Source organism: Centruroides sculpturatus, unplaced genomic scaffold, assembly GCF_000671375.1.
Source record: "Centruroides sculpturatus isolate CEXI.00-Female unplaced genomic scaffold, Cexi_2.0 scaffold752, whole genome shotgun sequence".
In the NCBI taxonomy this organism is placed as follows: domain Eukaryota; kingdom Metazoa; phylum Arthropoda; class Arachnida; order Scorpiones; family Buthidae; genus Centruroides; species Centruroides sculpturatus.
The window spans coordinates 316,180-343,987 of NW_019384965.1; the positions used below are offsets into that span (position 1 = coordinate 316,180).

The 27,808-nt window shown below is 26.7% G+C and overlaps 1 protein-coding gene across 1 annotated transcript; it reads right to left on the minus strand.

Moving 5' to 3' along the window:
- Window positions 1–796: 796 nt before the first annotated feature.
- Window positions 797–27,581, minus strand: LOC111632498 (IQ and ubiquitin-like domain-containing protein). Its single transcript, XM_023376924.1, has 11 exons — window positions 27,479–27,581; window positions 25,780–25,821; window positions 24,027–24,186; window positions 21,715–21,880; window positions 17,568–17,778; window positions 17,325–17,500; window positions 17,089–17,256; window positions 15,342–15,518; window positions 12,388–12,660; window positions 1,217–1,402; window positions 797–1,126 (listed from the first exon to the last, which is right to left on the minus strand). Exons 1-11 carry the CDS (start codon window positions 27,579–27,581, stop codon window positions 845–847), a joined length of 1,944 nt encoding a protein of 647 aa, XP_023232692.1. The 3' UTR covers window positions 797–844.
- Window positions 27,582–27,808: the final 227 nt, after the last annotated feature.

Below are 27,808 nucleotides of genomic sequence, written 5' to 3' on the forward strand. Positions count from 1 at the left end.
ATGTCAGTTCAAAAGTTTTAAAAGTGGTCCTTACTTAGTAAAAGGTTGTCCATCCCTGGTTTAAATGATACCAAACAAATTGTTTTCTACAGTAATTTACAGATACTGATTCATGAAATGCAGTCGGTATCATAAACTTAATAAATTTTTAAAATATTAAATATATCTTTATTATTATAATTTTTTAATTAAAAAATCTGAGTTGGATAAGGAAATATAAAATCAAATTTTCTCTTTATATCTTAGTGAAGTTATCTTCTATGGATCAGGTTTAGTATTATTTTACAGGACTTTTTTAGTATCAATTAACTGATATTAAAAAAACTTCTGTAAAAAAAAAGACAAATTTTCTCTGTTGACTAATACACTTTTGAATTTTGAATGACTTCTTTTGCTTTTGCACTAAATAATAACTCTTTCTAGAAGGAGTGATAGTAATTTTCTATTACTTTCTTTGTTAAACAAATGTATTAATCAATGCAACATTTGAATGTGAATAGTGAAATATTTTAATAACATTTTTTCAATATGATTTAACACATTTTGCATTAAATCTTTAAGGTTAAAAATTTGATTAAAAATGAAATTATTTCATATTACTCAAATAAAAGATAAGATAAACATTATCCATTATATTAGACATTCATGACGTTTTAAGTATAAAATTCTCCAATAATATATATAATAAATTACATCTGAGAAATGGATTAAAAGCTTTGATTTTACATTAATATGAAGTGATCGTTGTATCTAAACATTAGATGAAATGTTTTTGTAAATGCNAATTTTATTAAATAATAAACAATTATTTATTTTATTCAAATCATCCTTTTAAATATTTTCTTTACTCAAATATTTCACCTTCTTGTTCTTTCTGAAGTTCTATTTCTTTTGTTTCCAATTCACTATAGTTGTATTCATTGTTGATCATAGCAGAATGGGAATGTTCTTTAGACAGCTTATCAGATTTAACTTTGATAAACTGTCTTTGTAATTGTGGCAATTTGGGAAGTTTATGCACAAGACAAGTTTCTATGTAAGGAAGAAGATGAGGCAAAGAAGAAAAATGTACAGAAGCTAACAACTGTTTTCTTTCAACATTTTTAAAAAATGCCGGAGCATATATCTGTACAAAAAATGTACATTTATATATTAATATAATACTATTTTCAAATTATTTATTATTGTATTATTAAATACATAATAATTAACATACATCAGAAATATTCTCTATTTTATCATGAGCCTCAGCTTCATCTTCCGTTAGTAAAATGCTATTCCATGGCATCCATTCCTTATCTCTGTTCCATCTTGTTAACACAAGATCATCTAAATTGGTATTACCACTGATGGGACTCTGATTCTTCCATATTTTTTCAACTAAATAACAAATATCACCTTTCTGTAATATAAGAAGATATTAAAAAGCAAACATTTGTAATAATTTTGATGGAACAACATATATATGTTTCCATCAATATTACTGTATATTAAATTATCAAAAATTATAATAATAATATTTTTATGTAATAAGTAATATCTTTTTAATGTTTTTTTCAGTGTTAAATGAAATAAAGGCAAACATTCTTATTTAAATATCTAATTACAAAAATATGCTCTTGTTTATTTTTAATTTTTATATGAATTATTATTTACTAAAATATAATATAACTATACAATTTTGATGTAATATTTGAAAGAATTTTAAAAATAAATATCATTGGCAACCAGTGACAGATCCATGAGGGGCAATGAGGTGATTGCCATCCTTGAGTACTTCTGTTTACAAAAATTATTTAATAAAATTTTTTTTCTGTAGTTTTGCATTAAAATACAATTTTTTTTGAAGTAAAAATGTTCATTGCAGTGTGTGGTTATAAGAATGTAAAAATTTACTAAAATATACAAGTTTCTCTTTATCTTACTTCTTTATCTGTAAATTATTAGTTAGGCCTGTACAACAATATTAATTTCTTTTAGGCCTGTAAATTTTAATGGTTAAACAATAAAATGTTTATGACACAATTTATCAGTATTATTTATTTAATATAACCTAAAAATATAAATACTATGTAATTATTAAAAATAATTAAACTAGATAGGAAGAAAGGCAGATACACCCCTTGAGCATTTTCTGGATCCTCCACTGGTGGTGACAAATTATTACTAACAAGTAAGATCATATGCATTGCTGTAGTTGTAAACTCAGTAGAGGATTTACAGTTTATTTATAATTTCTTTAACATTTAAAATTGGTACTAGAAAGAAGTTAATGAGCAATTACTTGTAAAAAAATGAAGAGATTGATTTGGTTACTTGAAATAAAAAAATTATTCTTTAGATTTATTATTGTAAAATTTCTGGTTATATAAAAAGTCATATAACCAAAAGGTAAATGATGTATCTATAAAACAAAGCAGAGTGTATGGCAAATAACCCTGGCTATAGTGGAAGGCATATGTGGTATACAAAAAATTTTAATTTAATTGAAATAATCTAGTTCAATTAAAGTTTGGATATTGTAAGTGATAAATCCAACTAGCTTGCAGAAGCTTATGGATTCAAAGCCCTAAATCCATTATATTAGACATTAATGACGTTTTAAGTATAAAATTCTCCAATAATATATATAATAAATTACATCTGAGAAATGGATTAAAAGCTTTGATTTTACATTAATATGAAGTGATCGTTGTATCTAAACATTAGATGAAATGTTTTTGTAAATGCTACATATAATAGAAATAATAGCAGTTAAGCTTCCAGACAATTGTATCCATTATCGTCATAGTTTCTTTTTTCTTTGAAAAATAAAGCTACGACAAAATGACAGATGTATTACCGCGATTACAAAAAAATTTCAATAAAAAAATTACTGGACAATTATAATATTTTAAGAAAATTATTTTACCGCTCGCGGCTTCGTACTAAATTAAATAACTTTCCACCCGGTTAAACTCCGATAATCGATATTAACCGAGTATTTAAGATTGAAAAGCACAATTAGGAGAGAAATTTTTGGAACGAAGCGAAGTTTTCTTTATATTATCATTTTGCGTACGATTTCTTGCGAAATTGTTTTATTACAAGTAAAGTATGTTGGACAAAGCTTACCGTTCCAGCGGCCGGTCCTCGAATCTGTGCATTGATCATTTCTAATTTGGGCGTCCTCTTGGCCACATCGATGTGCATCGAGGTGGCATCGACTCGTCCCGTCACTAAAGGTCTGTGAGATCGACAATACACGTCTTCCTTCAAGCGAAGGTCGGTACAAAAATTGCTAAGAGTCAACTTGACACCGCACTCTCCGCACCTAAAACATCGATCGTGGTATACCGCCTGCTGATTTAATTCTATCCTTTCTGTAGCGTAGACGGGATGCTGACATTTCCTACACACTTCCTCCTCCTTTTTCGTCTTCTGATTATCTTTAATCCAGATCTCACTTTCGTCTTTATCTTTATCCACTTTTCTCTCCTTGTAGGAACCGTTTTCTAGTTTGATCCTCGGTATTTTGTATTCCAGTTGATAATCCACGTCCGGCAGCGCGTACTCCTGTTTCGCCGTCATATTTCCCTCCTCTGTACAGTTATCATGCTGTTGCGCCCGATGATACTTGGCGTACGCGCATTGTGGAGGTTGCAGGCGACACGTGCAACGTCGTTCGTCCGTCGATTCGCGCGTAGTGGTCTGACGACTTCTCATAATCGTGCCGCTCTTCCCCAATGTTTCCTCCGTTCTGACTGACTAACGAACCGTTGTAAATCGAGTTTCCGACAACCGGTTTCGATTTTTTTTCTTTTTAAAATCTGTTTCGTTTTTAAATCTCCGCGGAATAACGCTAAGGCGCTTTAAACGGGTTCGAAAAACGGAGGTAAATCGCCACTCGATTATATGGAAACAATAAAAAAAAAAAGTTTACCGGGTTAAACTTTATTTAAATGAGTTCGGAAAGAGTTAATCGTTGGCGTGAGGTTAAAAAATAATCGTCTTTTTAAAAATTTATAAATAGGTAACGCGATTTAAAATAAACACGAAAATGCGGGCGGGAGTTGCGTTTCGAGAAAATGACCATCGGTGCGAAAAGGAGGTCACGTGAACGCGGTCACGGAACGATAGGTGCCAAACAACTGAAAGAATACTAGCGGGATGCGGCACTTAAACACGAAAAACATCATTTTTTCTTTCGTGTTTTCGGTACTTTTCTCGCCCTCTCACGGTCTACATTTTCTTCCCCCTCCTCGTTTCTTTCCTTCAATGCTTCGAATTTTAAAAGCCGATTGTTTACTCCGATCTGTCCATCGTTTTTCTCCTTTATGTTCGAAAATTCTTGTCGCGTTAATTTATTCGTTTCATAAATTTGTGTTAATAAACGCGTGCGTGTCTAACGTGAGAAATATGTTCCTGAATTATTATTTAATGTCTATAAAATTGCGTAAAGACGGAAGAAAAGCGGAACAAAACTGTTTTAGACTTTATAAAAAGCAGTTTTTATTGGCATTTTTAGTTATTTCTCGCTTTTCTCTGAAAATAGTCTTTTAAAATTTAAAAAAAAATAACACGCTTATAGATCGACCAGAATCATTACCGGTCGTTTAAGCTAATGGATGGCGAAAAAAGAAACCTAAATATCTAACACTAAGCGTCAATTTTCTCTAACAGTGAAAAAATTAATTTTAACTCGTATCAGACATTATGAAGAGAACGAAGGGAGAGAAAAAAATGATTTAAAACTCAAATCGAATTTTATCGTCGGTAATTTAAAAAAAAATGTCGACGGGCATCGATGTATGAAGTAAGAGGTATCGTTGGGTTAAGTCTTATGGGGGAGGTGAAGCAAAAATTCTGACCCCGGTGGGTCGCTCGACCGTGTATCCACCTCCTAAAAATAGTGTTTGTTGCCAGTTTTATTTTTGCACCGGTCGATTTTGCTGCGTGTCTAATAACGGGAGAGAGATACGACGAAAACAATTAAGAGTCGATAGAGCGGGTCTAAACAACGTTTGCTTTGTTTCTTTCCGCGGTGCGTGGTGTCCACCGACGGAAAGTCGACTCGACCCTTCCTTTCCGAAATCAAAATATAATAAACAATATACCATAAATCAGATAACTTTTGTACGGGATTTGCCGTATCTACGATACGCTACTGTAAATTTGAAACATAAAAACTGCCAAATTTAAAATAAAAACATTTTTTTTTTTAAATCGTGGTTTAATAGCCTATTTTCTTTCAATTTTACTCGGTTAACGTCGAAAAATCGAAGAATTTAGTTTAAAAAAAAAATCTCGAATGGGAACAAAATTTAATCTTACTAATTATAAATTCGGAAAATAAGTTCTTTATTTAATTTTTTTTTTAACTTTGTAAAGCTCTCACTAGTATCAGCAGCGGTCGATTTTCCGGGTATAATGAATTCCTCCTCTTAATTTTTATCTGTCATCGAGGACCGTAACAGAGAGGCGTTTAATGACATCAGGTAAACGCACCGACAGAAATTTATCTTATTTTCCGTTTACGAAATGAACTAATTTAGGGTGATTTAGGAAACTAGAGGAACAAATTACAAACATGTTTTTGTTTTTCTAAGAAATACAATTCAGTTATTTAAATGTAAATTCATATTTTCTAATCGGTATTACAATATAGGTATATATATATATAATACGTAAGAATATAAATATTCTGTAATGTAACCGAGTATATCTCTATTTCAGAGCTAGAAAATAAAGTAGGTAAATACAGTATACATTTTCTGTATAATTTTCCTCGCTCATTTTCATAAAACCAATTTTATATTCGTAAGTCTAAAGTGGAAATAGATAATTCTGCCTTGCGATTAGAGCCGAACAATATTGTAAAAAAGCAGAAATCCTGCCTTTTTTTCTATCCCTGAGGTACAAGCATTATATTTGCATGAAATTATTTGTAAACCTTGTCACGTATGTGGTTTATAACAGTTATATTATTGCAAACAGATGTACAAAATTCGTTAAACTGCTTGTTCCCTTGTAACTTTTCTTTGTTTTGTATTTTTTTGATACTATTGGCTCCCTAAGTCAAAATGATCGTTACAAGTTTTATGGAAATTATAAATTTGCTTCGGTAAATTCTGATAAATTTGTAAGAAAGTCGAACAATTTTATAATTATTTTTTGTAGTAATTAAACTTTCGGCAATTCATTCGATTATAACATTTTAAAAATTATTTCTAGCGAAAAATAAATACGAGCGGTGAGTAATTATGTCGGTAGAAAAAAGTTTTTGTCACGAATTTTGTTCGAATTTAAATGACGGATCGCGGAAGGAACTTTTGTTTCTAGAATCGAATTAGAAAAAAAAAAACTTTCATAGAACAAAGAGAATTTCTTTTCCCGAAAGCGCCAGATCTGTTGCAAGGTCGCGTATGGCGAGGAAGTGTCCATTTTTGATGTTCGATACAAGGTCGACGGGCAGGTCTCCAGAACGTCTCGTCAAAAATCGCCATTCGTCGATACTTCGTCCTTGTTCTACATTTTTCTCCTATCGATTCTTTTTGTTAATTTCGATTCGCACGGTCCGCGAAATCGTGCAATCTATACACAATCTTCCCGCATATAATTACAAATGCACCTTTGGAGTCTCTTAACGGAAAAAGTATTTTTATCGCTAGATACAATCTCGCCATTCTCGAAAGCGTAACGAGTAATTTGTAGACAATAAACAGCCTTTACGGCCGAGCGTAACGGGTAGAAGTTACAATACAAACCGAAATTAGTTGGAACTCCATTAAAAATTTACATCTTCGTGTTTAGATTTCCGTTTGGAACTAGAATGGCACATTTTTTCGTTGGTGAATAAGAATAGTGACACAAGTCAAAAAAATAGATCTTCCAGAACAGCCATTTAAAAGTTTCTTGTTTCCTGCAAGGCTTTGTCATGATCTTGGATTTTTAAAAATTTTAAATCTTTTTTGGAAATAAATATTAGTGTTCCTTCTTCCACATAAAAATATGGGGAGTTTGCTCTACATTTTCACAATAAACTCGAAATAGGAAATTTTTCAGTTGTGTCACATTCTTGTGCATCAACGTTTTGCCATTTATACAAAATCCAATTCAGAATTGATTCGATTCTTTTGTACATTTTTATCTTTGAAATCAGTTCGTGTACAAAAACCGCGTCTAAAATGAAGGGGGGAAAATCAAGATCAAATTCTTCTTATAATATTAATAGGCCGAAGATTATCCCCTGGAAGATCTTTAAATTCAACGCTGGATTCTCTGATAAAATTTGCTGTTATATAAATTTAAACGCAAGAGTAGCACTCGGTAAATTTTATAGTAGAATTGGTAATAGGACATTTCTTGTAATTTCGAAAAAAGTCAATCGTAACCGGTGGAATAACTAGAAATTTGTCCCTTAAGCAAAATATGACAAAGGATCTTCCGATGCTTAGATCCTAGCCATTTTACATTCATGACAGTATAAAAACTTTTAAAATGTTAGAAAATTTAAACCGAACAAAAAAAACTCATGTCAAAAAAGGAATCTACAAAAAGCTAAACAAAAAAAAAATATTAGTTGTAACAAAAAAGGTGCAAACGTAAAGAAAAATTACAAATCACAAAACATACAAATTAAATTTTCTTATTTATTTTATTTGTATACTGTTATAATATAAACTGTTGTGGTGCAAAATTACACAACACTAGGCTATATTTTACAGAACAAACATACAAAAATGTTAATATATTTTTAATGTAATTAAAGAATTCTCATTTTTATGCTGTTTTCCATAGAAACAGTGCCTAGGACCCGGTCTGGACCTCTTATGTCACGGGTTCTTAAGCGTTGCTTAACCGTATTTAATAATAGTTACGCCACTGATTGTAACCGACTCACTCCATAATTCCACAATTATCTTTTTCTACTGAAAATAAAATATTAAACATGTTTATAAAACGATTATGTCGAACAAATTTATCGTTCACAATCTTGAAGATAATTTTACATAATTTCCTTACAAATTTCTCAAAAATATTCGTAATAATACAGTAATAATAATAGTAATTTAATTTATAGAAAATGTTATTATTATCGATTATATAGTTACGTATAATGCATATTAAATATTTGGTTTCGGTTGGGTAACTTTTGTAGATAAAATCTCAGTTAAAAGGAAAAGTATAGTTCTTAATCGATTTCTGTATACTATAAAGGTGTGGAGGTCAATTGGATAATCTTTTATTTTTATATAAGCAAAATAATACGTGCCGTGACTAAAATGTAGGCCTATAGGCTGTATACAGTACTTAATACAAATAGATGTATCTTTATAGGTCCAGTTAAATAACAAAAGAAAGTATACATTTACAAATACAATTTTTCAGCATTATTATCGTGTTATTAAGTTTTTTGGTACGTTTTCTAAAGGAATGTCGTATATTTCGGTTAAATCGATTTACAGAACTCGAAATTCTTGATTGTTAACATGGCCGAAAGGTGTGGATTGCAGGTTAACGAATGAAGAGTCACACCCAAAGAGAATAATAATGCAAATGTCTTATTTTTTACTGTCGCAGACCTTACCTATTGGTTACGAAACAGGACCAAAGTTTGTCATTCTCGATTTTATAACTTCCTATAAATATTGAACATCTGCCATTTCCTGAATTAAATGTTCATTGACTTACAGTATTAATTAAACAGAAATTAACATCTCTAATTTTTGAAATATATACATTAAATGAATAAAAAAAATAAGGAAGTTGATAATAAATATACATGTAATTACACCCCTTTAAGATTTTTTTTTCTGGATTTAACCAGGAAAGTAAATTTATGGTATAATAAACTTTCTAATCATTTTTGATGAACAGATAATAGTTCTTTGAATCCAATATAAAACCAGTAAACTCAGATATATCTGTATTTATGACTTTTATGAATAAAAATGAATTTATAGAATAATACAGCTACAATAAAAGATTTATTTCTCTATTTTTCTATTAATGGAATTTATTGTTTAAGATAAGAATGAAATCTTACCAGGAAAAGTAGCTCCACCTAAATATTAATTCTAATTAAAGTTCTTTTTGTAATTAAGTTTTTACAGATGGCTGATGATACATAATTAGTTTCATACAAAGTTGTGGAAATTTAACAGTCACAATTAACTGGAACCTAATTTAACTTTGTCCTATTAATCCAATTTTTAATACAACAGATTTATAACATAAAATTTTTAATTTGTGACTATTATTTTGTTATTTTATGTTAATAATGATTAATTTATTTGTTCTACATTTTCAAATATATTATTATAAAATTACATACTAATAAATAACTATAAAAATAGTAACTGTAATTAATTAATCTGGAGGAAAAAAAATGCTAAATTATCTTTGAAGTTGTGGAGTGGATTCAAACAAACAGAAGTTACATCTATCATCCTCTAAATCTATTGTTTTTTACTTTTATTTTACTTCTTTCACTATAATTCCAATGAGATTGAATATAGGGCATATGGGGTGGAGTTTGTTAGTATAGCAAGGTCTGCTATGTATTTTAATAAAGTGGGTAGTTCGTTTAAAATACAAATAAATGCTATGACTATTGCATTCTAATTTTAACTATTAATAATCAATATAAAGCAAAATAGTTAAAATATAAAAATAATTTCATGTACTTGAAACTAGTTGCTAAAATTATATTAAATAAATGTAATTATTACGGAAGATAAATTTAGCTATTAAGAAATTCTAATTAGTTTCAGTAACATTTATTAAATTAAAATAAGTATTTTTAGAAAGTAATCTATTTTAACTTTAAACTTTATTAAAAGGTTGAAGTGTAAGAATGTGATATTAAATTTCACTGGTTTTTTTTTTATTAAGTTAAACTTTATTAAGACATAAATCTAAAGTATAATGAATATTGAATATGCCATACGCATGTCATGTTGTAATTCAGTAATTAGATTATTATTCATTATTGTGAAATTTGAATTCTTGAATCATTGTTTTTAAAAAGATTTATATGAAAAAATTAAACATTATTAAAATAAAATAAGCTATAAAATTATTAATTTTATACAATTTTTAATAAGAAAATTATATATTATTTAAATTTAGCATTTTATAATTTGTTTTCTTTGTTCTCTCATTTATGAATAATATGAAATTATCAAACTTCTATTTTAATTAATTAATTAGTTAACTTACAGAAAATTTTAACTTTATAAAGTGCTTATTTATTAAAATAATTTTTATGTTATTAAAAAATCCAGCTAAACACTTAAATCTTATTAAAATTACAAACTTAAATTATACAGAAATGTGATTCATTTTTGAAGGATTGAGAGTTATAAATTTTATTAAATAATAAACAATTATTTATTTTATTCAAATCATCCTTTTAAATATTTTCTTTACTCAAATATTTCACCTTCTTGTTCTTTCTGAAGTTCTATTTCTTTTGTTTCCAATTCACTATAGTTGTATTCATTGTTGATCATAGCAGAATGGGAATGTTCTTTAGACAGCTTATCAGATTTAACTTTGATAAACTGTCTTTGTAATTGTGGCAATTTGGGAAGTTTATGCACAAGACAAGTTTCTATGTAAGGAAGAAGATGAGGCAAAGAAGAAAAATGTACAGAAGCTAACAACTGTTTTCTTTCAACATTTTTAAAAAATGCCGGAGCATATATCTGTACAAAAAATGTACATTTATATATTAATATAATACTATTTTCAAATTATTTATTATTGTATTATTAAATACATAATAATTAACATACATCAGAAATATTCTCTATTTTATCATGAGCCTCAGCTTCATCTTCCGTTAGNTGATGATTTTGCTTGATAAAACATTTATATAAAGTTCTATAAAGTATATACAAAGTAAACAAAAACATAATAATTGAAAAGGTAATATGCATATTAAAAATTTATTTTAATACAGTATAAGAATTTTTTTGCATTGCACAATTTATTTTGCAATAAAAATAATTAGCAATACTGTACTTTAATTTTTTTAAATTCTAAAGTAATATATTTTAATCAATTCAACAAAAATAATCACTCAAAGAACTTTCATTTGATAATTACTTATAATACTTATTAAAATTCAAGAAATATCAATTATAGTAGTTCCAGACAAATACCAGCTTCTATAAATTCACAATTACTAGAAAATCAACTATTTTTGAAACAAATTATATAGTTTTGAATTTGGAAGATTATAGTACAACTGTAATTCATCGTGCAGTGACTTTGTTTTGGTTTCTGTGATGTTTACAATTGCACAATGCCAGTTCCAGTATGACAGCTGGCATACAGTTTGTTAAAGACAGTTTTGCTCTTTATTTTCCATTGTTTATTTTATATTTTAAGTGTATATTCATCCTGTATCCAGAAATCTGGACTACTTTTGGTTCTAAGTATGCTGAATATTTAGTCCAGTATTGTATTAATAAATGCATTTATCGTTAATGCAACTGAAATTAGTAGAGTGATTATTTGCATTGAAATATAATTAGATTTTTATTTTACTCAATATCATATAATAAAAATATTTTTAAATTCATGTTTATTTCTTTAAAATATTTTTTAAAAAATAAATAAATTTATTTACTGTTTTACTAATTTTTTGAAGTATCTGAAAATGTTAAATCATTCACTAAAATTAATTAAAATGTCATTAAATTAAAATTGTTGCTAAAATGAATTTTGGTTTTAATTTTATCAACTTTTATTGCAAATTGAATACTCTTTAGATCATCCAACTTATATAAGTGTAAAGAACTGATTATTTTTTCTAGTCTAAGAACATTCAAAATTAAAAATGAATGTTGGAAGAAAGATAATTGGCAATTAAAGGAAGACAGGGAAAACTTCACTGACAAGTGAGTAAAATGTAAAACAAAATGCAAAATTAATAATTTTCATAATAGTCAACATTTTAATAATGAATTTAAATTAAATTGAATGTTCTTTCAATAATTTAATAAGATTTTCTCGATTATCCAACATTAATTTGAACTTAAAAAAAAAAACTATAATTTTATGAAAAAGTATTCAAAGATTACTTTTTTAAAATTAATATTAATTAAAAGTAAATTATTTTAAATTTAGAACAAAATTTAACTTACATTGCTTAATTTTGATGTTTCTGGATTAAATAATGGTTGACTAACATAACTCCAGAATAAAGTTAAAATACGTAGATGTAGTCCTTGTAAAGTTTCATCTTTAATTCCTCTTTCTAAAAGACTGATTTCTCTTTCAGCTAAATGTATAAGTTCTTTTGTTAATTCACAGTCATGTGCCTATATAATTAACACATAAAACAAAACATTAATACAGTATTTATAAAAATATTATTATTAAATAAAACCTGACCTTAAGAAAAAAGACAAGACCAGTTGAAATTCCAAGGTTTCTCTCTTTGTTCCATAAATTCTTCAAAATACGTTCATATACTTGGGTGTCTTTCCGATGAATGGCTTCGTTTTCTAAGAAAATACAGCGAGGGCATTTTTTCTGTCTTTTCCTACTGTAGAATGGAACATCACTAATAATTTGTCTACCACGATCTGGCACTACTGTAAAATAACAATTACAGCTATTGCAACAAACCAGATGTTTTTTAAAAATACTTGCATCTGTAGGAATCTACAACAAAAAATATTTATATTATTAGATTTTATTACACATATAAAGAAATATAAATTTTAAACTAAAAAAATAGATTTTAACTTTCCATTATCCACATGGTATCTGATAGATCATCCTCTAATTTAGTCAATCATTTTAAGAATTGCCAGTTTTGGTTTAATTGTGTGCTTACAATGATAAATTCTTTCAATAGGATAGTCAATATCAATCTGGATAATCTTACCTGTAACTCTCCATGACAAAAATCTAGGCACTTGTATTTATAATAATTTTTTTTTTTTCAATGATATACACAGCATTTACTTTATTAAAATTTTAATTATTTTTATGTTGTTTTATTAATTAATTGTATTATTAGAAATGAAATTATATAATATAGCAATGACAAAAGTTGACACTGCATTATGACTGTTTTGAAACTTAATAGTCAACATTGCCATTCTTCATTTGACATATAAAACAGCTACCATATTAACTTATTCATTCAAAACACTACTCTTTCAGAGTTCATGTCTTTATTATTTTAGGTTTTTCAAGTTTTTACAGTCCATCTTCAGGAACATTAACAGTCAAAATTAAAAATCACATATTCATTAAAAAAAATATATGAATCTAAATATCTATAATAATAAAGATGTGAAGTCTAGAAAAGCAATGTTTTGAGTGAATGTTTTGAAAATATCATTATTAATATTTCATCTAAAAGTTTATAAAAATTGTATTACAAAGTATTTATTATAGAAATTCATTTAACTACTTCCTGTATATAAATTTAAAAAGTTACATAAAAACAGAACTAATATTATAATTTTTTGTGCTTTATTGACGTATTTTGTATTAACATCAATAATTTTGTAAAAAAATATAAATTAACAACTTAATTTAATTTTACATAGAAATTAGTGAATGAAAAGATAAAAATAACTTACTATTAGTTTTATGCATTTCACAGAATTTATCATACACCAAATAGGTATTTGTGTTACTCAATTTAGTACATTAAAGATGCATATATGACAAGGATTCAAATTTAATTTTATAAATATTATGATTTATATTTATATTTTTTAATAGGAAAGTTTTAATAATTTTCAATTGCAAACCTCCAACAAACTTTGCACAAAGAAAGATTGTTAAAGCTTCATTTAGTTTTTCTATTTTTTAAGTATAATTTTTCTTTAGTTTAAAGCATCACTGATCTTACTTGCTGAAAGGCAATTATCAATTAATGTGAAAATTTGTTTAAAGAAATTGTATTTTTCTGAAAGGTAATTTTAAGATAAAATAAGAGTAAAGATAAATTTGAAATAAATTGTTTTATTATTTTGAAATTCATTATTATATATATGATATGATATTTGTTTATTACATTTTTGATGATTTTGCTTGATAAAACATTTATATAAAGTTCTATAAAGTATATACAAAGTAAACAAAAACATAATAATTGAAAAGGTAATATGCATATTAAAAATTTATTTTAATACAGTATAAGAATTTTTTTGCATTGCACAATTTATTTTGCAATAAAAATAATTAGCAATACTGTACTTTAATTTTTTTAAATTCTAAAGTAATATATTTTAATCAATTCAACAAAAATAATCACTCAAAGAACTTTCATTTGATAATTACTTATAATACTTATTAAAATTCAAGAAATATCAATTATAGTAGTTCCAGACAAATACCAGCTTCTATAAATTCACAATTACTAGAAAATCAACTATTTTTGAAACAAATTATATAGTTTTGAATTTGGAAGATTATAGTACAACTGTAATTCATCGTGCAGTGACTTTGTTTTGGTTTCTGTGATGTTTACAATTGCACAATGCCAGTTCCAGTATGACAGCTGGCATACAGTTTGTTAAAGACAGTTTTGCTCTTTATTTTCCATTGTTTATTTTATATTTTAAGTGTATATTCATCCTGTATCCAGAAATCTGGACTACTTTTGGTTCTAAGTATGCTGAATATTTAGTCCAGTATTGTATTAATAAATGCATTTATCGTTAATGCAACTGAAATTAGTAGAGTGATTATTTGCATTGAAATATAATTAGATTTTTATTTTACTCAATATCATATAATAAAAATATTTTTAAATTCATGTTTATTTCTTTAAAATATTTTTTAAAAAATAAATAAATTTATTTACTGTTTTACTAATTTTTTGAAGTATCTGAAAATGTTAAATCATTCACTAAAATTAATTAAAATGTCATTAAATTAAAATTGTTGCTAAAATGAATTTTGGTTTTAATTTTATCAACTTTTATTGCAAATTGAATACTCTTTAGATCATCCAACTTATATAAGTGTAAAGAACTGATTATTTTTTCTAGTCTAAGAACATTCAAAATTAAAAATGAATGTTGGAAGAAAGATAATTGGCAATTAAAGGAAGACAGGGAAAACTTCACTGACAAGTGAGTAAAATGTAAAACAAAATGCAAAATTAATAATTTTCATAATAGTCAACATTTTAATAATGAATTTAAATTAAATTGAATGTTCTTTCAATAATTTAATAAGATTTTCTCGATTATCCAACATTAATTTGAACTTAAAAAAAAAAACTATAATTTTATGAAAAAGTATTCAAAGATTACTTTTTTAAAATTAATATTAATTAAAAGTAAATTATTTTAAATTTAGAACAAAATTTAACTTACATTGCTTAATTTTGATGTTTCTGGATTAAATAATGGTTGACTAACATAACTCCAGAATAAAGTTAAAATACGTAGATGTAGTCCTTGTAAAGTTTCATCTTTAATTCCTCTTTCTAAAAGACTGATTTCTCTTTCAGCTAAATGTATAAGTTCTTTTGTTAATTCACAGTCATGTGCCTATATAATTAACACATAAAACAAAACATTAATACAGTATTTATAAAAATATTATTGTTTATAATTAAATAAATAAAAATATGTTTATAAATTTTAATATTTACTAAGTATTTAAAATCAATAATATACAATGTTTGATATATAAGAAGGTGCATCAAAAGTTTTATAAAATCCAGTACATCTATCTGTATACACACATTGTAATAGAATCAACTGAAGAATATAGGATAAGATTGATGTATTTAACATTCTGTTCATCCAGTTACAATATTCTGAACTGAATCTCAATGATCTTTTATATTATAAAACACCTATAAAAACAACTTATTCACAATTGAAATTTCACTGACTTGATATCAATATCATTGGAAAGTAACAATTCACAAATTACCACCTTTGGAGATTTGGGATTGAATCAAACTAAAATCAAATCATTGGCTGACAACTATCTGGCTGACAACAATGCTTAATATTAAAATTTAATAGTATTTAATACATTTACTGAATACTGAAATTTAATACATTAACTGAAATTTCTTTGCACATTTTCAACTAACTTTTTAGATTGCCATATGGCTGTAGTAGTAAAATTGCCACTCTGCTCCTCTGAGGACATGGAATCCTCAGAAATTTTTACAGATAGTCTTCTGTTCCATTGTAATCCATGAAAAGAACATGAAAACAGAGAGAGAGAGAGACAGACAGGACCTTAATGTTATAATTGACATCAAGGACGCAAAATATTATGATAATTATGTGATAATTAATTACAGTCAAACTTTGGTTTCCTAACATCTCACTTTTCAAACAAATCAGTTCACAAACAGAATTTCAAACTCATAATTGCAATACTTGCCAAACAAGCTACTCAACAAGAGCCTGCCACATATTAGAGAGACACAGATGGTCAACACCCCATATGTCCTATGTTGAAAAAATGGATGTCATGACCAATCAACAATTGGACTACAGATTCAGAAGTTAGTGATGCTAAGATCACCTCATATCATTAGATGTCACAACACAAATAATCAATGACATTGCTATTTAAATTAGATTTCAATGTGCATACAGAAAAGATGCTATTTCTGTTTTTCAGTTGTGCTGCAGTTGAATTTAAATCAAATTAATTAATAAAACCACATTACTAGAGATTTATGTAATGTAGATAGCATCCAAGGATTTGTTTTTAAAGATGCTTAAGTCAAATTAAATAACAAAAATTTATTAATATAATATCATATTATATATTAATATACCTACAAATGCAATGTAATATTATATACATTGCATTTGTAAGTATTTTTATGCATGAAATACAGCTAAAAAGACAGCTTTGTTTTGGAGATCAGAAATGGATTAATTCACTTTATATTGTCTTATGGGAAAATTTGTTTCAGTTTTAGAACAAATTGGTTTTCAAACAACTTTTAGGAATGAATTATGTTTGAAACAGAGATTTGACTGCATAATGTTTCATAAATATGTTATTCAATCCAAAATTCTACATAAATTATATTAAAAAATATATTTATATTATTAAATTATACAAAACTTAAATCTTAATTACTTGAACAATCTGTATCATTGTTAAAAGAGCATCTATTCTTTCTGTTTGTTTCAAATAAGGCAATGTTAATGTACAGTATAAATCTTTTAGTTCTTGACCTTTAAGTGTGTTTACAGTTTCTACATTCCATTCGCCTGTAGTTAATTTCCACACTTTGGGAGCTGCTGCCTGTTTGCAAAAATAAATTTTGAAACATTTATCAAAAATAATACTTTAAATTTATAAAATAATTTTACCTTCTTTAGAAAAGCTATTTTATTTTTTGTACTTTTATTATCCATAGCAATTTTCCTTTTTGCATTTATTTCTCGAATAATATTTGCTTCTATATCAGTAACCATACTCAAAGCGGCATAACGTTCAGCTCCCCATTTTGTATCATTAATCTGTTTAACTTGATTTAAATATGCAACTATAAAAAATATATGATTTAATAATAACAAAAGAAAATAGATTAGATAAAGTTAATTCTTCTTTACTTTGAAGTCGATTGAACAAAATTTCAAATTCAATTCTTTTTTCAGGATGAAGTTTGCATTTTTCTTCAAGTTCTTTCAATTTTTGTTTGTTTCTGTCTCTTTCTAGTTTCTTTGCTCTTTTCCACTTTTTACTTTCCAGAACTTGATTCTGTATTTTCATCCACCTATGTTTAACCAAAAATTTCCTGCAATGTCTTTGAAGGGCTTTAACCTAAAATATAAATTGCTTAAAAATATATATAACTTTTTATTTATAATATATTTTTTTAAATATTTAAATTCTAATTCAAAAATAAAATATTTACATAAATAATTATGATAAAATGATGATAGAAAAAACGTTAAAAGAAAAGCAAATTCAATAGTGAAAAGTTTTGAGAAAGATTTAATATTTACATACATCACACATACACATATGTGTATGTACCGGATACATATTTATTGAGAAACTGAAATGGATTATATTAGCAATGGAAAACCCAATCCATGCAATGATTTCAGGGTACCTTCATTGAACGTTTAGAAAGTACTAGATTTTTATAAATTATAAAAAAATTTTTGATAGATTTCAACCTTTGCATGTGTAGTGTGAAAGCAAGATCCTAAAGCTGTCATGAGTCTTAAAGACCACAGATTACAAACCTCAAACAGAAAAATAAACATCAAATAAACAACAAAAGATTTCCCATTAAACAAAATATTTTTTCCATTACAATCATATTATTTTTTCTCTTATACAGGGTGTCCATAAAGTCTGTGGGCAATTTAAAAAATTTAACTTTCATCTGTAAATTTTCATCAAATGGAGATTATTTTTTATAAAATTGAAGACAGTCTGCCCAAAAGGGACCACCATTTATTATTTCTGTGTTCCAGACAATACATTCTTGGCAACTGACCTTTCTTTTTAGGCTACTTGTTGCCAGAAGTTTAAAAAGTCCTTTTAAAAACACAAAATATATATCCAATTAAAATTACAAATAATTTCTAAAAAAGGAACTGGTGACATTCAGACATTTTCTTGTATCCATCATACCTTCGTTTGGGGTGATATTGCTTTTATCTACTAAAAACAAGCACTGGAAAATGTAGATTTGATGAAAGCTGCCCCCTGGTGATGATACATGTAGATTTTCATCTGTAAATTTTCATCAGATGGAGATTATTTTTTTATAAAAGCAGTCTGGCAACAAGTCCTTTTGGACAGACTGTCTTCAACTTTATAAATTTATAACTTTATTAGTATTTGTGATAGAAAAATCTGTAAAATGTACTAGAAAGCTTAATGTACCTAGTTTTAAGTAAAATTATTTAATAATGGATTGGAAGAGGTGGACCATTTTTCTGGCCTCCACATTCACCAGACTTGACTCCATTAGATTTTCTTTTATTGGGACATGTGAAAACAATGTGTATGCAACGAAACCTTGATCATTAGAAGACTTGAAAGCAAAAGTAACTAATGTGATTTCAGGTGTTACCATAAATCAATTGGCAAATGTTTTTAGAGAACTACAAAATCATATTACCCTTTGTATTACTAATGATGGTGGACATGTAGAAACTTAATAAAATAAATAAAACAAAAAAATATAGATTTTCTTATTTCCAATACATTCTATATAATTTCTCTATCATAAATACTAATAAATAAAGTTATAAAGTTTTAAATTGCACATTGACTTTATGAACACACTGTATAGTGTAATTGTTTTTTCCTGATATAGATTGAAAAGTTAAATAAAGCAAAATTTGTAAGAACTTTTTATTTTTTTAATTACTCAACTTAAATATTAGATCCACAATTTGGAGTTATTAATTTTTTGAATTCAATTTTTATCCACCTTTGGAAAGTTTGCCATTGCTGAATTATATTTTAAAATGCTAATAATCAAATAAATACTATTTACTAAATCTACTTTTTTTATGGATAACAATTAGCTTTTTTATCAGAAATAGTCAAATTTTTTAAAAGCTTTTTCTAGAATACAATTGCATTGTACTAATAATAATACCAATGAAAATTACAATTTTATTGTTATATTTTGTTATTCTATTGCATATAATAAAATTTTAATTAATTTTTGCCACTTTACAATGAAAGAATAATTAATTGTTGTATTAAGAATAATTAGTTAACTGAAAGGATTCTTCATATTAAAACTTTCGTTATATTAATATACGTGTACTGAATATTTTTTCTTGTTGTATTAAATTAGAATATAATACAGTATATAAAAAGTATTTACAGTCTGAAGTTTAAGAGCAAAGATTTCATCACTGCTTTTATAAGGTCTAGCAGAAATAACTTTTTCACCAAAGGAAGAAAAGTAAAAACCTTTTCTTGGAGTTTGAGTAAATGTTTCTTTGCAGACTTGTTGAGACTGATGCTTGGTCCAAATAGTTTGTGTAGATCTTTCAAAAATATAACAATAATAGTTAAATTAATAAGCAAATCTCTAAATTTATTTTGATTTAAACAAATAAAAATAAATTTATCATGTTAACATATAAAATAGATCAAACAGTAATAATTTAATATTTAAGAAATTTATATTGCATTTAAATAAATGAAAATTTTCATTTAAAAATTTTCACATTAAAAAGATACAACAAAAATTTGTAGATTGAAAAATAATAAATATAATAGTCTGTAGAATGATAAATAAATTTTATAAAGTAATCCATTAAGAAATATTAAAAATTATATAAACAAGTAACTGTTTTTAAAAGAAACATACAATTAAATATTATATTTTATAACTAAGTTTATAAGCTTATAATGTCAATTAAGTCAAGTATTTGAATTATAAATGATTAAATTACAAAAATTTTGCAAATTTTTATATAAATACTACCAGTATATTTATGTTAGTAATTACATACCAGGTATAAGCAAAGACCACTATATAAAGTATACTATTGATTATCTGATTTGCAGATTTCCACGCATACAAATAGGAATACAAATAGTATTAATACAAAAAATCTGTGTTAACTTTTGCTATTTAGAATGATATATTGAACATCAGAACTACTTCCAGAATGTCAAGGCATAATTTAAATGGCTTAACAAGTACAGTAAGTGCAGTTGATTCTTGAACAATAAGGCTTTACTTAAGAGTATATTGTACTTTTTTTTATTTAATAAGTTGTAAAATTATTTGAAGAAAATATTTTGAATCATTTCGTTATCAATAAATCATTAACATTGCAAAATTAGCTGGCAACCTGTCTCCATTAACAATACAAGAAATTGATAGTGAACTGTGAGGCACTAGCTCAATGAATTTTTCTGAATTTTCTGTTTACTTTGAAAGTTTTATTCAACTCTAATCACATCTAAAGCTTATTAATTAATTATCACTTCTAAAATGTATTTTATTCATAATATATAACCATTATGTTTAATTTAATATGAAATTAAACACTAAATAAAAGAAAAATCAATTTGCTTTCATTAAANATAAAATAAATAAAACAAAAAAATATAGATTTTCTTATTTCCAATACATTCTATATAATTTCTCTATCATAAATACTAATAAATAAAGTTATAAATTTTTAAATTGCACATTGACTTTATGAACACACTGTATAGTGTAATTGTTTTTTCCTGATATAGATTGAAAAGTTAAATAAAGCAAAATTTGTAAGAACTTTTTATTTTTTTAATTACTCAACTTAAATATTAGATCCACAATTTGGAGTTATTAATTTTTTGAATTCAATTTTTATCCACCTTTGGAAAGTTTGCCATTGCTGAATTATATTTTAAAATGCTAATAATCAAATAAATACTATTTACTAAATCTACTTTTTTTATGGATAACAATTAGCTTTTTTATCAGAAATAGTCAAATTTTTTAAAAGCTTTTTCTAGAATACAATTGCATTGTACTAATAATAATACCAATGAAAATTACAATTTTATTGTTATATTTTGTTATTCTATTGCATATAATAAAATTTTAATTAATTTTTGCCACTTTACAATGAAAGAATAATTAATTGTTGTATTAAGAATAATTAGTTAACTGAAAGGATTCTTCATATTAAAACTTTCGTTATATTAATATACGTGTACTGAATATTTTTTCTTGTTGTATTAAATTAGAATATAATACAGTATATAAAAAGTATTTACAGTCTGAAGTTTAAGAGCAAAGATTTCATCACTGCTTTTATAAGGTCTAGCAGAAATAACTTTTTCACCAAAGGAAGAAAAGTAAAAACCTTTTCTTGGAGTTTGAGTAAATGTTTCTTTGCAGACTTGTTGAGACTGATGCTTGGTCCAAATAGTTTGTGTAGATCTTTCAAAAATATAACAATAATAGTTAAATTAATAAGCAAATCTCTAAATTTATTTTGATTTAAACAAATAAAAATAAATTTATCATGTTAACATATAAAATAGATCAAACAGTAATAATTTAATATTTAAGAAATTTATAAGAAAAGCAAATTCAATAGTGAAAAGTTTTGAGAAAGATTTAATATTTACATACATCACACATACACATATGTGTATGTACCGGATACATATTTATTGAGAAACTGAAATGGATTATATTAGCAATGGAAAACCCAATCCATGCAATGATTTCAGGGTACCTTCATTGAACGTTTAGAAAGTACTAGATTTTTATAAATTATAAAAAAATTTTTGATAGATTTCAACCTTTGCATGTGTAGTGTGAAAGCAAGATCCTAAAGCTGTCATGAGTCTTAAAGACCACAGATTACAAACCTCAAACAGAAAAATAAACATCAAATAAACAACAAAAGATTTCCCATTAAACAAAATATTTTTTCCATTACAATCATATTATTTTTTCTCTTATACAGGGTGTCCATAAAGTCTGTGGGCAATTTAAAAAATTTAACTTTCATCTGTAAATTTTCATCAAATGGAGATTATTTTTTATAAAATTGAAGACAGTCTGCCCAAAAGGGACCACCATTTATTATTTCTGTGTTCCAGACAATACATTCTTGGCAACTGACCTTTCTTTTTAGGCTACTTGTTGCCAGAAGTTTAAAAAGTCCTTTTAAAAACACAAAATATATATCCAATTAAAATTACAAATAATTTCTAAAAAAGGAACTGGTGACATTCAGACATTTTCTTGTATCCATCATACCTTCGTTTGGGGTGATATTGCTTTTATCTACTAAAAACAAGCACTGGAAAATGTAGATTTGATGAAAGCTGCCCCCTGGTGATGATACATGTAGATTTTCATCTGTAAATTTTCATCAGATGGAGATTATTTTTTTATAAAAGCAGTCTGGCAACAAGTCCTTTTGGACAGACTGTCTTCAACTTTATAAATTTATAACTTTATTAGTATTTGTGATAGAAAAATCTGTAAAATGTACTAGAAAGCTTAATGTACCTAGTTTTAAGTAAAATTATTTAATAATGGATTGGAAGAGGTGGACCATTTTTCTGGCCTCCACATTCACCAGACTTGACTCCATTAGATTTTCTTTTATTGGGACATGTGAAAACAATGTGTATGCAACGAAACCTTGATCATTAGAAGACTTGAAAGCAAAAGTAACTAATGTGATTTCAGGTGTTACCATAAATCAATTGGCAAATGTTTTTAGAGAACTACAAAATCATATTACCCTTTGTATTACTAATGATGGTGGACATGTAGAAACTTAATAAAATAAATAAAACAAAAAAATATAGATTTTCTTATTTCCAATACATTCTATATAATTTCTCTATCATAAATACTAATAAATAAAGTTATAAATTTTTAAATTGCACATTGACTTTATGAACACACTGTATAGTGTAATTGTTTTTTCCTGATATAGATTGAAAAGTTAAATAAAGCAAAATTTGTAAGAACTTTTTATTTTTTTAATTACTCAACTTAAATATTAGATCCACAATTTGGAGTTATTAATTTTTTGAATTCAATTTTTATCCACCTTTGGAAAGAAGTTTGCCATTGCTGAATTATATTTTAAAATGCTAATAATCAAATAAATACTATTTACTAAATCTACTTTTTTTATGGATAACAATTAGCTTTTTTATCAGAAATAGTCAAATTTTTTAAAAGCTTTTTCTAGAATACAATTGCATTGTACTAATNGCAATGTTGTCTGTGAATTTGCATTAAAATATTTAACTCCAGTTTCAATATTGCGATAACCACCAAGATAAGCTTTTTTGTTTTGTTTTCAGATACAATTTCTACATTTAATAATTTTTACACAGTTACTACTTTATTAAAACTCAAACATTCTAAAAAGTCCCTAATACTTTTAAGCTCATTTCAAGAAATCATGTCTTCTTATCCCTGAGGATTAGCAGAGTTAGTGTTTAATACGAATGTTTTTGCTTGAATAAAGCAGGAACCATATGCAAATGTTAAGTAAAACAGTATTTATTAAACTGTTTGCAAATAAGTATAAATTTAAATCTAACCTTACCGAGAAAAGCATTCTTTTTTCCCTGTTTTTAGCGGCAATGTTGTCTGTGAATTTGCATTAAAATATTTAACTCCAGTTTCAATATTGCGATAACCACCAAGATAAGCTTTTGTTTTGTTTTCAGATACAATTTCTACATTTAATAATTTTACATCTTTTTCTGTAAAAGTTTTTAAATAATTAGTGTTAAAGAAGGTTTTTAAAATAAAAAATATCATCTGTACAAATATATNATAAAATGTTAACTAATATTCTTCATTAAAAAAAATAATATACTATCCTAACAAGGAATGTAAACTATATTATTTTGAATGAATAATAAAGCTTAGTAGTAGACAACTCATGGTTAAGATATCAAATAGAAAAAATTAATTAGAATTAAAAATTGGAATATAATGTCTATCAAAAAGTTACTTGTTATCTATATTGTTGTGCTATGCTACTATGTGTTTTGTATCGTTTTTCTATAAGTTCTATGTTATTCTAGCATGTAAGCGGTTTCCATTAATTTTGTATCAGGATTGACTCTTTGTATATTTATTCGTGTTGTGTTCCTTTCGTTCCCTGGTACCACCATTTTTCTTTGTTGAACCAATCTGAACCTGCTGGTTGGTTCAGAGTGGGTTCACATGCCAAAACAGAACTCCCGGATGTGGGGAAGTATAAATTCAACGTCTCCACGTGCTCGAGATCTCTTTTTTTTTCTGGCTCCTGAGTTCACAACTGGACACTAGAAGGACAGTGAAATGCAAAGGACCTTAGAAGTAACAGTATTACAACAAGCAAAATTTTTTCTTGTTAAGTAATCCGAATATATCTCCAAGAAGACAAGATATATGAATATAGAATGTGTTGATCATGTCCAGGAACTTCATGAGTAAGACTATAATTTTTAGTTATAGACCTTATTAGAAACGTGGGCGATTAAGTTTGATCTATGGACTAATGTGTGTTGAATAGGATACCCATATACGAAAATAACTAAGAAGAAACGTGAGAGCATGTTTATGCTTCATTTTGTATATAATCGTAATTATTGATACGTGATTTCAATATATCATTCGGATCGGAATTGTTCTCTTTGTACAGAATCATACTACAGTAATTGTTCACGACAAGGCATATGTATATATAACTAAAGAGACTAGCCATAGTCCAAGGCTGTATATATATCTTTTAATAAACCTGGCTTTGTTTTGTCTGAAATTGTAAAGTCCTCAATACATTCCCCTTTTACACCTCAGCATATCCTGGTATGCTTGAGTTACTACAATACTATGTAAACTATATTCACATTCCCAACACCAACTACGAAAATAGGTTTAAAAAATTTTTTTGTATACCATATTTTAAAATATCTAAAAATCTAAAATAAATAATAATTATTATTATTAACATGTATATTTATAGTTATATTACAAAAAAAATTAAGTTAATAAATAAATTTTTTACAATTTTTTTGGGTAATAAAAAATAGTCTGTTACTTATAATTAATTTGTAATTGTCTGAAAAAGTTACTAGACACTTGCTATTTGCTCATACAATGAAAGAAATGATTTGTGATTAAAATTATTCTTTTAATCACAAGTTATTCATTTTTGGCTAACAACAACTGGTAAAAACATATATTGTAACATTTATGCTTTTAATTACTATTATAAATTTTGTATTTTACAATGAATTAACAGAATAAATGAAAATTTAAAATAAATAAAATAATAAATTTCAAAGCTAGCATGCATATTAACATACCTGTCTTCACAGTAACAGTGATAATTTTTAATTTTCTATCCTCTGAAAAAATTTTTATGAAAATATTACTACTTTATAAAATGAAAATATTTCTTACTTTATATAATGAATGATTGTAATTAAAATATCTCTATCCAGTACTATCTAGAGAGATATTTTGTAAGAGGTGCAATGCAAAGGGAAAAGCATGTACACATGATAACCAATTAAAACAAATTTAATTTTGCGATAGAGATAAATATTTATAAGTTCTTTATGGATTCCCGCTCCTTTTACTATTCCAATTATCTTCTGTATTTGCAATGTAACAGTGATCTAGGTAGTTGGGTCCTGTCACAACTACCAACCCGACAATAGTACTTATCTAACGCACATGCGAGTCTTAATCTAGCTTAAATCTAATGTAAGACGGATAGATTGAAGGGGAAGTAAGAAGGATGATAGGACAGTGGGGACCCAATTTCTCAGTGAATAATTCTCTGTAGTTACTCGTTTCAACTTCCAAGTCTTGCAGGTTCCTTTCTCTCAGGAATTGGCTTTTTCCGAGGGGTCACCTCCAGGTCTATCTATCTGATTTGGTTCTCAATCCGTTCTCTCAGGCCCTCTTCCACAGCACGCGACAATTTCAGACTCTCAAGCCTTGCTGTTATACATCCGTCTCCTCTTGTGTTTGGACAAAGAATGTCCACCTGAATTCAGATTTTTCCCTCCAGCCTTTTCATAGCCTATTGTGTTCACACCCTACCTCCTGGTGGGGAAGGGGTGAGTCAGAATTCTCGGAAGTTCAAAAGCAATAGAACAAAGGAAATTGGAAAGAAGAATAAAGTTTAAAGGAAAGAATATAAATCTAAATTAAAATTATACAAAATAAGATGGCATACAGCCATAATTTAACAGTGTAAATGCAACTAAATCTGGTAAGGCAAATTTCAGGACACAAAGAATACATTTTTGTAAAAAATTAGTAACAAAACTCACCACTATGGCACTTTTTCTGCTATAAGCAATGAAAAATCAGTTTCCTTTGCATAAGCAGATGTGTTACAACTAAGTTCTGAGTACAAAAATGGCCACAACTGTTAAATATCATTTTTAGCTATGACATCCATCACTTGTCAGAATGTACATTTCTTATGAAGCTGTTTTATTAAAACAATGACAATGCTGTGGTTTTAGGCATTTTATTGCCATAAAAATTTATTAAAATTACAAAAATTGTAAAAAAATTCTTGTAAAAAGGCTTCATCACATTTAATTTTATAATAAATATCTAAAAAAACTGTCAAAACATTCATAATTAATGAAATATTTCTACAAATGACAAAGTGCACACTTCACAACAGACCTTTACTTATAGACTACTACTGGAGTGAATTTTATCTTCCCTATTTCATCAATTATGAATGTTTTTATAGTTCTTTAAAATATTTATTTTAGAATTAAATGTGATGAAGCCCTTTTTCAAGAATTTTTTACAATTTTTGTAAATTTAATATTATGTAAATTAATGGGCTGTTCTAACAGAAGACTATTGGGAGACAATAGCACATTATATCCTATTGACAAAAAAGGCAATTGCCTGGGGCCCCCAGCAACGACCTCCCAACCAATCTTTTGTAAGAAAATATTCAAAAAATTCCCCCCAAAGAAAAATATCTGAAGTCAACACTGTACATGGGGTCCCCTAATTTAGATTCACCTGGGCCCCATGAAATTACAGTGTGCAACTGCAGGGAGGATAAATCTCTGCAAGAAAGATCAAAGTTCTCATTCTGGCAAGGAAACTCAACTGATCTTTGCATTGACCTTCTTTGCCAGAATGTGTAATAATCATAGAAAATTCTTTAAAGTGATGAGATACATTTTCACCTCAGTGGAATAGTGAACATCCTTAACTGTTGCATTTGAGCACAGAAAATCCTCATGTTTTCTGACATATTCCTTTGCATTCTCGTAAAGTTACAGTCCTGTTTGTCTTCATAGCCTCATTTATTCTTGAATCATTCTTCTCCAAAGAATCTAGTCCCAA

Excerpts from the sequence above, each read along its gene's own strand:
- LOC111632498 (XM_023376924.1), bottom strand. The coding sequence starts at position 27,581 with ATGCAAAGATCAGTTGAGTTTCCTTGCCAGAATGAGAACTTTGATCTT. Across the intron at positions 17,779-21,714 it reads TTGCTCTTAAACTTCAGACT|GTTAAAGCCCTTCAAAGACA; the intron begins GTAAATACTTTT and ends TTTATATTTTAG. Across the intron at positions 15,519-17,088 it reads CAATGATACAGATTGTTCAA|GCACATGACTGTGAATTAAC; the intron begins GTAATTAAGATT and ends TTAATTATATAG.